General features: G+C 32.2%; 1 protein-coding gene across 3 annotated transcripts in view; it reads right to left on the bottom strand.

Annotated features, from left to right (window-relative positions):
* Positions 1-1,476: 1,476 nt before the first annotated feature.
* Positions 1,477-12,563, bottom strand: part of LOC118201454 (uncharacterized) — a 97,608-nt gene continuing 86,521 nt past the window's right edge. For all 3 annotated transcript variants that reach the window (XM_085819533.1, XM_085819536.1, XM_085819535.1), the window contains one exon: positions 1,477-2,317. In XM_085819533.1, the coding sequence (XP_085675659.1) occupies positions 1,610-2,317 (708 nt within the window). In that variant the 3' untranslated portion in view covers positions 1,477-1,609. The remainder of the gene's footprint in view (positions 2,318-12,563) is intronic.

Genomic DNA, 12,563 nt, shown 5'->3' with positions numbered 1-12,563 from the left:
CTTTGAAACTTATTCTATTGTGTAAATAATCACCGCAGTTATAGTGTTTTAATGATAGAGACTATCTTTAAATCTACGATGCGAGTCTTTAATTAAAGGCTACTTCGTGCTGAAGTGTGATTTATGATTTTAAGTACTGAAAGCTGAAAAAGTCGGTGATACTTTTTTCTTGTAAGCTTTAACAGTAGGTAATGTGCAAAGCGGAGGAAGAGGGAAACAAACTTTTGAACTTAAAGATGCGGAAGTCGTTAATGTGCACATTACCTATGTAATATGCTGAAAATTCTTGATTCCGCACTTTAACAGAGCAGTTAATCTGCAGATTAGCTAGGTAATGTGCACATTAACGACTTTCGAGTTTAGCGGGAACATATACACATGAATATCGAAATTTAATAGGAAAGTACATAAATAAAAATTCTGAGCAATACAGTGGTGTTAAGTTAGAATACAGCGCCACCTATTGTAGAGAGAGAGTGAGATTCTCACTTATCCATTGGTTTCGACTGCGACAAAATGCTGCAGCATTGTAGTACTTATAATTAACAATTGCAGTAAATAATTAATTAATAAAATACAGTTGTTTGTGATCTTTTTTATAAGTCACTCATTTAGTTTACACTTATAGAAACAGATAACAATTTTCAAAAATCCTTTAGTGTTTCCTTTTAATTTGGGTGATTCCTCTTTCTCTTCTAAAAATAGCGACTGTTTAGAGTATTTGCTTTAAACTTCGCCATCTTAAAATTGATCGCTGCCATGCGATTCTTTCGTAACGCTATTGATACAGGTATTTACAAAATTTCAAACTGAAACTCAAACAACCAGTCAAAACGAAATAAAAATCAACCTTTAAAATATAATTGAAAAAAATTTCAAATATTGAATTACGCTGAATTATTAGAAATTTATTCTTCATTTTTGAATTTCAAACTATTTCACTTTTGAAGTTTTAAAATCTCGTACCTAAACTGTTAGTATTAATCTCATAGGTATGCAAGCTGTAAGAAACACATTCAAGACTTTTATGCAATTTTATAGATTGAAAAATAGCTCTCTTGCGATAATTTACTATTTCTAATTTGTTTAAATACAAAATATTTTGTTATTAACAATTTTCTCGTATTTTTACTTCCGTTAACTGACATACTGAGAATTGCTTTAGTTGTGGATATAAAATTTATAAAACACAACTATGGAAGTTCGGCATTCCAGAACTGCCATTCTATTGGAAATTTCACAAATTAAATACACTTGATGTTAAAAAACTTAATTATTATAAGTAAAAGAAAAATATAGCTTATAGAATTAATGTGCATTGTAATATAAAAGAATATAATACACCTTACAGAACTAATGTGAATTAACATAGTATAACTGGTAAACTTTTCTTGAAATAACCTTCGAGTTGGAAAATATTTCTCACCGAATTTGTTAAAGCTTCTTATTAATACCGAAATACATATTCACAAAACATTTCTGTAATTATTAAATTTTATTACAGTTTTTGCAAATATCCGATTAGAACAGGTTTGACAGTAAATAAATATCTAGCTGCCCTGGAAATATATGCACAGAATTAATTTTTCAACTTAATTTAAATTTTTTATCATAATTTCTCTTCGCTAGTGTCAGTTTTTGAATTATACAAGTATTTGGAGCAGAAGCAGTACTTCCGTAGAATTATGTGCTTGATGCAGCTGGACTGTTGACCGTAGACGTTTAGCCTGCTGACATCTCCCAGTACTTCGACAGCTCCGTTACCAACCAACACAGTGGCTTCAAAAATTCCTTTACTAGGTTCAGCTTCAATCACTACTCTGACTTTGGCTAAAGAGGGTCTGAGGTCGTTTTCCTCAGCTTTGTGTACCATATGTGCGCTTCGAATGGCTCCGAGTGTTAATCGTACACACTGTCCTTCATTTTCGCCCATCTCACCATTAAATAACATCTCATTGATACGGTTTATGGTAGCTTTCGCTGCAGCTACAGCGCGAGCGTCTGATACTACCATGGCAGATTCCGTCTCGCATACACAGTAATGGTCCGGTATTGAAGCACTTGAACAGTTACGGTCAGCTGGAACAGGTGCAAACAAAGATTGGCCTAAGCATTCTTCGGGAGGAGAAGATTGTCCCAGTGGTTGACCAGTGACTACTCGATTTAGAATGTCGGATAGAGTAGCATGTGTATCAAATGGAGTCACAAGTCGACCTTTGTTGATTGCCAAATTGTCCATAATTTCTGGTTGAAGCGAAGATATACTTTTTGGAATATGGATGGCAAAAAATGGCATTCGTTCTTCGATTGCTCCTACCTGTGAGAAAGGAAAAAAATATTTTAGATTAATATAAAGTATTAAGAACAGAAGCATAATATGATCCGCTTATAAATTATGCGTAACTATGTAAAGTTAATGAACTTTGTCAAATACTTATTAGCTCAAAGGGACAATTTGTTCAGAAGGGCTTTTAATTTGGTTTTGTCATTTTGCGTTGGTTCGTTCACTATAAACGGCGATTCATTTTTCAAATTGTTGCCAGCAAATATTAGAGCCCTGCATTACATTTAAAGAAATTAAGTGGAATCAGCATGAATGTATGAATGTTTCTCGCACTGGAAAAAAACGGCGGTACCAGAGACATCAAATATTGAATAACGTGGGCAGTCCCCCTCTCGAATATGGGCATCTATCTGGAAGCCCAAATTTGGAATTTGTTTTATTATCTATTTCAAAGCGATTCTAACGATTTCAAAGCGAGCAATGGCAACATTGTACGGAAAAAAAAAAAAAAAAAAAAAAAATCTGAACCCCTTCAAATTTTATATTACGTCCAAAAGGCCGTTTTCTTAACGTTTTGTGTGTTACTTTTATTTATTAAATATCACGTTCTTCGCACTTAAACCATACAATTCAATTCAACAGCAATATCGCAAAATAATATAAAAAGAGCATATTTTTAGAGTTTCCGATATAATATCTCGCGGGGTGGAGACAAAATGTCTCTCCCCGTACAGTGCTGCCATTACTCCCTTTGAAATCGTTACGTTTCTTAATAAAAAGCTCATAAATGCTTTACAAAATATGAACTAGATAATAAATCAAATTCCAAATTTGGGCTTCCAGATGCCCATATTTGGGTGGAGACGTACATTATTCTGAATTTAATGGCTCTAAATACCATTGTTTTATCACAATGCGAGGAACCTATATAGATTTATGCATATTCTTCATTATTTAATTTCTTTAAATATAATATAGGACGATAATATTTGGTGGCAGCAATTTGAAAAGTGAAACGAAGATTTAAAGTTCTCGACGCAAAATAACAAAACGAAATTAATAGCTCTTCTGGGCTAACGCCCTTTGGGCTAAAAACATTAATGGAGCCCCTGTTCTCTGGTTCTCTGTTGAATTGAATTTTACGGTTTAATTGCGACGAACATGATATTTAATTTGAAGTATATCAATCTAAGTACAGGGTTTTAAAAACTGTTACGAGCAGTTTTCCTGAAATTTAAGAAAATGTTATAATTTCAAATGACGGAATTCTGTACTATGAGATGATTATAGTCAGATATTAATAATAATAAAAAAAGCCTATTATATGAAGATAAGAACTGTAAAATTGGATTGGATGTTTTCTATATAAAATACAGTAAATAATTATAAATTAAAAATAATGATTAAAATTTCAAAAAAATAATTTTTGCTCGTACTGCTTTTTAAATACCGTCTATCGCAAACAGAGTTTCAAACTTAACTACAACGTCAAAGACCGAAAAGATATGAAGTAAAAAAGGAATGCCGTTCGATTCCATGATTTAAGACACATTACCTGAATTAATTACTTTCAATAATTAATAATAGATAAATACAAAATATGGGAGAAAAAAAGACACCAAAGTCGCAGAGTCGTAGCTAGGGTTTTCAGCGCCCAGGGATAACTGAAGATTTCGCGCCCCCTACTGCTTGCCAAGAATGGAAAACATTTAATCCTAAAATGTCGTAACATCAGTTTGGCGCCCCTTGGATTGTGCGCCCGGGAACAGATGACCCCCCTTGCCCCCCTCTAGCTACGCCCCTGCAAAGTCGAAATCACGGAAAAATATATCTACATATCCCTGTTTTAATGTTATAGCAAAAATCCTGTATTATAGAATTACATATCACATAATACTACAAAATTAAGCTAAATTTAAATCCAGATGCTCTGTATTTTGCAGCTGGAACTTACTTCAAGAAATAAGTTCAAATTATCATTAAATTAAGGATAATTTGTTGTTCTAACTTTGTAAACGAACATCAGCATGTTCATACATTATAATGTAAAACTTCGCAAGAACTATGAATTATTTATTAAAGAATAAAAGGAATCATGGAGCGACGTTATAAATAAAAAATGTCATTAAGTTCAGATGTAAATTTTTGTGCACAATTTTATGACTAAAATAAATAAATAATTAAAAAAATAAATAAATTAAGATGTCGAATTTTAGTTTTCTATGTTCTTTACATTACGCGCCCGCATTAAATCATACATTCACTTTATAAAATCTTGTCTTGGAATCAAGACTTTCCAAAGTAATTTTTGTTCTTGTTATGAAATTATTATCCTCATAGTTATACTTTTCTGTGCAATACTTTATTAGAAATTTATAACTGCAACTATTTTTGATATTTCCTACCGAGTTTTCGTTCAATAGATGGCAGCACTACATACGGAAAGAAAGCGGTAGTCACTTTCCAAGTTCAAGCTTTATTAAGAGAGATGATGCAGCGTTAAGTGTCCGCATAATTTTTTTTTTTTTCAGTCTTTCTCAGTTCATTAATGTTCAGTTTTCTTATTAAGATGGCTTTACAAATTTTTTTGTCTTTTTATTATTAAGGTCTTACTTCATCTATTAGGTATCACCTTCAAAGTGCTTACGCCACATAAAATTTGATTCCGCAGCAAAATCACAAAATATTTAAAAACAGCATATCTTAAGAACTTACGATTGACAATTTTGCGGGCTTGAAATAAAAATCTTTTTTTCCGTACAGTGTTAGCACTGTTCGTTTTGAAATCGTTGAGTTTGTTAATGAAAAATTCGTTAACGTTTTATAAAATATGAAATAGATAATAAAACAAAATCGAAATTCAGAGTTCTGGCGTCCAGGTGCCCATGTTCTGGTGGAGCATTACGTTATTCAAAACTTGACGGCTCTAGGTACCGTCGTTTTTTCATAGTGCGAGAAACATATGTACACTGCTCAAAAAAAAAAAAAAAAAAAAAAAGGGACAGTCCTATATCTCCCAATCTACTGGGCCGATTGACAAAATTGCGTTTTTCATGTCTCGAAAGCGCGACTTAGGATATATATTAGATTTATATATAGCACTATTCTAACATAGGTATTTTGACACAAAATCGGACTTTTTCTGAAATAACATACCAATTTTTTTCCATATTTCGATTCTACGGCTCAAATTATGCCAGAATACCAAGTTTTGTAAAAATCGTACGAGTAGTTCTTAAAATATTAGCTCTCAAAATTTTAGCTCCTCAATGTTAATTGAATTTGGCAAATATTTATTAATATCTCTTTTTTTACTAAACTTTTTTTATATTTTCTCTCACATTTCGAAATTTAGGTTCATTCCAAATAAAATTTACCCATTTTTTGCGTTTTATTTTTTAAATTTCTATTTTTAAATAATTTTTATAAATTTTTCGAAAAAAATTTTGAATTATAACCTATACAGTTTTTACCATCATCATAAAGTAGGTGTATTTTTAAGCATATCTGCAAAAAATTAGACTTTTTTATTCAAAATTTTCTAAGATATACACGAATTTACATATTTTCGCGTTTTGAAATTTGGCATCTTTTTTTTGAGCGATAATAACGCCAAATGTGGTCTATGGATTTTTGTTACACTGAATTGCCACAGCTATTTTTAACCTTAAATTTCAAGTAAAATTTTACGAAGAATTAATTATATGAAATTTTTTCCCACAATAAGGCGTAATAAATATTTATTAATACCATATGAAAATCTATTTTTTAAATTATAGATGATATTATTCAAATTTTTAACAATTTTTTTAAATTTCTCTCTTTCTTCCTTTTTTAAAAAAAATAAGAGTACGTTTTTCTAAGAGTAAATTTTTACCTTCGGCGTTTTATCGTCTGCTACTTTACTTCGTTTAAATCGAATTGTCTAAAACTGAGAATTTTCGTTTAATGTTTATTTGAATTTAATGAAAATATTTTATGACATTAACTGCATAATTTATTTCTAAACAAACTGTTGCTTTTGAAGTGGCTGAAAGAGTGGCAGATACTATCATCCATATTTTTAAAGCACAGTATATTTTTATAGAAATATAAGATTTAGAATAATCAATTTTTATAAAAGTCAAATTATGATATAAACATACAACCCTGTAGAGACTGAATTAATGGAAGTTCAATAGTTATGTAGAAATGATCTGCAGCTACTTAATGGCAGGATAAGTCAGCAGATTCTGTGGACAAGCAAGAATAATTATATAAACGACACCCAAAATTCTGTATTTTTGTATTTAATGTCAATTTAATCTGTAAAAATGTATTTTTGTGCGTAGCTTATTTTCATTATATCCTTAAAATTCTAATTTAGAATGTAATTGTCAAGAACTGAATCCTAATCATCAGTAATATAATAAGTAATTATTATGGTTATTAATAAATCCTTCTTATAAAGTAATTGCAAATATTTCAAAAAACTTTCTGTCTGAATGCAAATATTTTTCTATGCAAAATTTTTAATTTATATTAATCAAGATTGCACACGATATTATTTATTTGCACTTCAATTTTTACCGTCAGCTCTAGTAGAAGTTACAAATCAATTATATTTAATTAAGGATTGGATTGGATTATTTAATTATGGCAAAGCACACGAGGGCTATCTGCCTAGAGGGAGGGATGCCTTCGTGGAGGGCTTTCTAAGGTAAACTGGCTCGTATACACGTTACACATGGGGAAAAACCACTAAAACGCCCATGCAGCCAGCCCGTTCGCGGGATTCGAACTTGCGACCGAACTACCAGCGTCTTTACCGCTCGGCCGCTGGTAGGCTATTTAATTAAGGAATGACCATCTAAATTTAGAAACAGCGTACCGTAACAGCAATTCAATTATTGGCGCCGCATCTTTCATGTTACTCCCGATTGGCAAGCTACATGATTTTTAATGAGTATTCGGGTTTTGCTAGTAACTTCATTTGGAAATCGCGCTTAAACTAGGTTAGTTGGTTATTTGAACATAGAAAGAATATGGGAGCTATTTGGTTAAGATGCTTTCATTGAGAACCTTTGTAAAGAGAACCTAGAAAACTACGAAAACCAACCGTGCAAAACCCTGGGTTAGACTTCGCAACAAACAATTAGTATTTAACAATCTTCAAATGCTAGGCAACTGGTGAGGCTCCAATTAAATCTCCAATTTAATATTTTATTTGTAAATATTTAAAATATTGTTGTATACTTAGACACAAAAAGCAGAACTACCAAGCCATAGTGCAAATGAATATTCATTTTCTTTTGCAATAATTGTATTCACTTAATATGCTTGGAATATGAGCTAAAGAAGGAACGTTATCGGAAGATTAAAGAAGTGTTTAAATCCAGTGATATAAGGTTTGTCTTAGAAGCTCAGGATCAAAACGATTCTGCAATTACCCCAGTAGTTGACTTGTAAATGGTTGTGAATTAAGCAGATGACTTTTAATCTTACGTTTTCAGTCAGACAACGTATTCCAAATGTTTTGTATTGCATGATAATGCATCTTTTCATTATTCAATAACCAGTCGGAAAACCACTTGTGTTCCGAAAATAAGTATGTGTACTCAATCGTCCTGCATGTTTTTCAAATTTGTCTTCTTGTGATTTTTTTTCTTTCCCCAAAACTAAAGTTGCCTCTCAAAGGAAAGTTTTTTGATATTGAAGAGACAAAAGGAGTATGACATCTACTTTTAGAGGCATGTCAAAAACAGGTCTCTACAAGCCTTCTCTTCCATTACATGTTGTGCAGTCAGACAAAAAGATAATGGCGTAAATTCTATAATCTATTTTTATTACACTCTGATTACTTTACTAACATACAGTGAATATATACTAAATCTTTTACATCAGCTTAAGTAATTCGGAATTTTTGACGGAATTGTTGTCGGAACTAGGACTCAGAAGATAGGTCATATTGAATATTTCAATAATCCAATAAATTCAAGGTCGAAGTTTCAATATTTTATTTTCGGAGGGAGGGGAATTTTTTTCAGTTTTGTTCCATTATCCTAAGTATATTTGCTTCGATTCTTTATTTTTTCTATAAAAGCGGAAATCTTACGCATGGTATACATATAACGTATAGCTTCAATTAAAATTTAATAATATACAGGGTGTTTATAATTAAAGTTCCACATTGAAACGGTCATAAAACAAAAACTACTGGATCAAATGTTATCAAACCTGGTAATCGTGTAAAGGAGATCATAGGAATTTATTTTCCGTGAAAAAAAGGAAGTTCGAAACCTCACCACCAGGGGGGAAATGGCGCTGTATGCAATATTGTTAAACGAAATATGGGTCGGAATCTAACTTAACCTTTTGTTAAACGGGTTTAATATGTTGTATACCCTTAAGAAACTTTGAAGTAGGCAAATTATTATTTAAAGAAGTTAAATTCGATAAATGTCGAGTGCGCCATCCCTGTAAGTGAGAATTTCGTCCGTGAAAACCACGAATTAGCGATTAGAAAATGTGAGATCGCAAATCACTCTCACAAATGCGTACAATCTGGAAATCGTTTTCTTACAGATCGCTAATTTGTAATTTTTGAAGCCTGAATTCGGCCCTAAAACATGAAGATACTGATTCAAAACGCTTTTAATCGATTTGGGCCAAAGAAATCCCTCATGTTATCTATCTAGTTCCATTGCATTCTCCTACTGCATTCGATTGCATAGCAGTCATTCCACACCGTTTAGTGTTGAATGACAGCTAGTTTTATAACTGAACCATTTTTCTCTGAAGAGCAGTCGACAGCCGGACTACTGTGATTGTAGCTCACTTAGAGTCAATGTTAAAATATTTCGTGATACATGAACTGCAGTAACGTGGCATTTTAGATACTACGATTTTTATGCACGGCTGGGTCCCACCTCACGTGTGTCGCACAGTTACTTAGGCAACATTTCACAAATGAACGTCTTATAGGCCAAAACTTCCCCTCTTCCCACCAGACCTCAACCTCTGTGACTTTTAGCTATGGGGTTTTCTCAAAAGCACTGTTTATGGTGATAATCTAAACAATTTGGCAGAGATGAAAAATGTTAAACACTGACATGTCCGTAACATTCCTCCCGATATGCTAAGAGCTGCTGTTGAGAATGCAGTAACAGGATTTAACTTGCTTTCGGAAAATGCTAGACGCTACATTGAACATGCTTTGTAACACGTTTCGGAAAATATAAAACATATTTTAAGCAGATGTTTTCGTGTCTTATTTCATTTTCATTTAAGATTCTTGTATACAGCGTCATTTTCCCCCTGGTGATGAGTTTTTTTAACTATTTTTTCCCTCGCTGAAAATAAATTCCCATAACCTCCTTTACACGATGACCAAGTTTGATAACATTTGGTCCGGTAGTTTTCCTTTTATGACCATTTCAAAGTGGAACTTTAATTATAACCACCATACTAATTCAGAAGGCAAACAACAAAAAAATTCTGAACTAGTATTTATTCGGCGTGTTATTGTGTCTTAATTATAACTGCTATGTAAATTGAACTTTAAAAGTGTGACAGTTTGGTTCAAGTCCCAGCTTTAAAAAATATATATAAATATAAATTTTTATATTAATGAAGAATGTTTTAAGAAGCTAATTTTTCTCTCTCGTTATAGATTGTATAAAAAACATTATCTTTAATATGCTTTAGATTACTTCAGCCGATATAAGAATCGGGTCACTCGGTGATACAGCATAAACACTGCTGGACAGTTTTATTTCTTTGTCACTTAGCAAAAATTCTTTTAATTAAAATATTTATCCTTTGGGGTTCGCTTTAAACTTTATTTATAGTTAAAATGACTAGAATATGAAAAGTTGTCTTCAGCTGAAACGCAATTCATGTAATTGATATTTTAAAAAAATTGACAAGAATGCAAAATTTATGGAAGTCTAGCAATCAAAAAATCTTAATTTTCTTGTGTGTGCACTGAAAATAACTGTAGAAGGAAAGAAGAAAATTAGGGAGAAAAGTAAGAAAAAATTTGCAGGGAAATTTGGCTGTCAGACATACCAAGATGTTTCAAAAAGTTGGACGCTTTTGAAGATACTTACAGGATACTTCAATGAATTTAGGTGTTCAAAGAAAAAACACTTGGACGTGTACACCAGCAAATACCATCAATTGAGCTTGTGGTTAACAGAAAAGACAATATGGTTTAGACTATATGGTTGTATAAATTTAAATTATGTTATAGAACATCATATCGTATCATAAATGGAGAATCCCATGATTTTCTCATTCGAATTATTTGAAGATTCAGGAGTTTATCCAGTGATGTATGTGGATGTCACCTAAAGATGTTTTTTTTTCCTCCTGGTGAAACAGCGGCCGAGCGATAAAGTCACTGAACGCTGGTAGTTCTGTCCGAGGTCCGAATCCCGCGAACGGGCTGGCTGCTTGGGCATTTACGTGGATTTCCCCATGTGTAACGTGTATGTCAGCCAGTTCCCCTTAGAAAGTCCTCCACGAAGGCATCCCTCCTCTTAGGCAGATAGCCCTAGTGTGCTTTGTCATAATTAAATAAACCAAAACCTCTTGATGAAACCAGTCTTTCCTTTCATCTCATACCTTCAAAATGTTTAGCCTCTAAAGACTGATAAAGGCTCTAACCAAATATTGATGAAATGGATTGAACAGAATTATTAAGTTACGTCAAAGAAGGGCTATCTGCCTAAAAGGAAGGATGCCTTTGAGAAGAACTTTCTAAGGGAAATCAGCTGGCATACACGGTACACATGAGTAAATATGGTTATTCAAATTATCAGAAAACCGCTGAAGTAAGAGGTGGTGTGGTGGTGTATTTAATTATGGCAAAGCACACTAGAGCTAGCTGCCTAAGGGAGAGGGATGCCTTCGTAGAGGACTTTCTAAGGGAAACTGGCTCGTATACACGTTACACATGGGGAAAACCACGAAACACCCATGCAACCAGCCTATTTACCGGGATTCGAACCCCGGAGTGAACTATCAGTGTTCAGCGACTTTACCGCTCGGCCGTTTGTGGACCTTTATGAAGTGGAAGGCGATAACTTTATTTAAAATGATTGTCAGAAATATCAAGATATTTTGAAAATTTGGATGCTTTTTAATATACTTGCGGAATGCCTAAAGAAAAAGAGCAAGAATAAAGTAGAATGCCTGAAGAAAAAGAGAACAAAAAATACATTTTACGGTAAAATTTAGTATTTGTATTTTTTTTTAAATTTAAAACTTTTTAATTTTATGATATTTGATTTTTACGATTTCAAAAATAAAATATTTGACTAAAATATGAATAACATTTAAGAAGCCAAATGTAGGATAAAATTGTGTAAAGCAATAGGCACAATGATAAAACTGTTTAAAGCAGTGTATGCAAGTCATCCTAAGTTAAAATGTCGCAATCCTAAGTTAAATGTCTCTCTTATTTATATATATCTTTTCTGAACGGAACATTGAAAGGCGTGTTAACTGTGCTTTACTGTATTTTCTCTTTCAATATATGCAGTTTTCAAACGCATCGTAGTCTGGGTTACAAAGTATTCCTCCGAAAGAAACGCAATTCAAATAAATAAAATCAAATTCTGGAAAATTTATATTAATAAATGTATTTAAAATGCTCAATTCGAAGGAATAAATAGAAAATTTTAAAACAAATATCTGAAGAGACAATGCAACACAAACAATTAAAATAAAAGTTAAGAATTTAAAAATTACCTAAAATAATAACTATGACAAAAAATATATATAAAGAAAACTATTTGAAAAAAAAAATAAATGCTGCACCTTTATTTACGCAGTTCGAATAGGTAAGTAGAAATTTTTAAAACAGTTATTCGAAAAAAAAAAAAAAACAATGCAACTTAAACAATTAAAATGAAATTCGAAAAAGAAAAAATTACTTAAAATAATAAGTTATAATTAAAAATATAATATAAAGAATATTAAGACACAATAACACGCCGAATAAATACTAATTCAGAAGTCAAACAACAAAAATCAGCGTTATACCTACAAAATTTTCACAGGACTAGTTTCGATGGTTTTACCGAACCATCATCTTCAGCTGCAAAACCGCAAATGAACAATGGACAAGAATAAGCAAGTGGCGCCATCTGTTGGCGAAACCAGAACTAAAACATAATTTCTCTAAAAGCCGAAGGCAAATTTGGATTGGAATTAGGATCGTTAACTAGAACAGAAAGATTTTTATGAATGTGAAATGCCTCTAGAAAATCCAGTTCTCCAATGGAAGATGTTT

This window comes from Stegodyphus dumicola, chromosome 6 (assembly GCF_044657685.1).
Source record: "Stegodyphus dumicola isolate Sdum_Otavi_A_Nest chromosome 6, ASM4465768v1".
Classification (NCBI taxonomy): domain Eukaryota; kingdom Metazoa; phylum Arthropoda; class Arachnida; order Araneae; family Eresidae; genus Stegodyphus; species Stegodyphus dumicola.
This window is presented reverse-complemented; position numbering and strand designations above follow the sequence as displayed.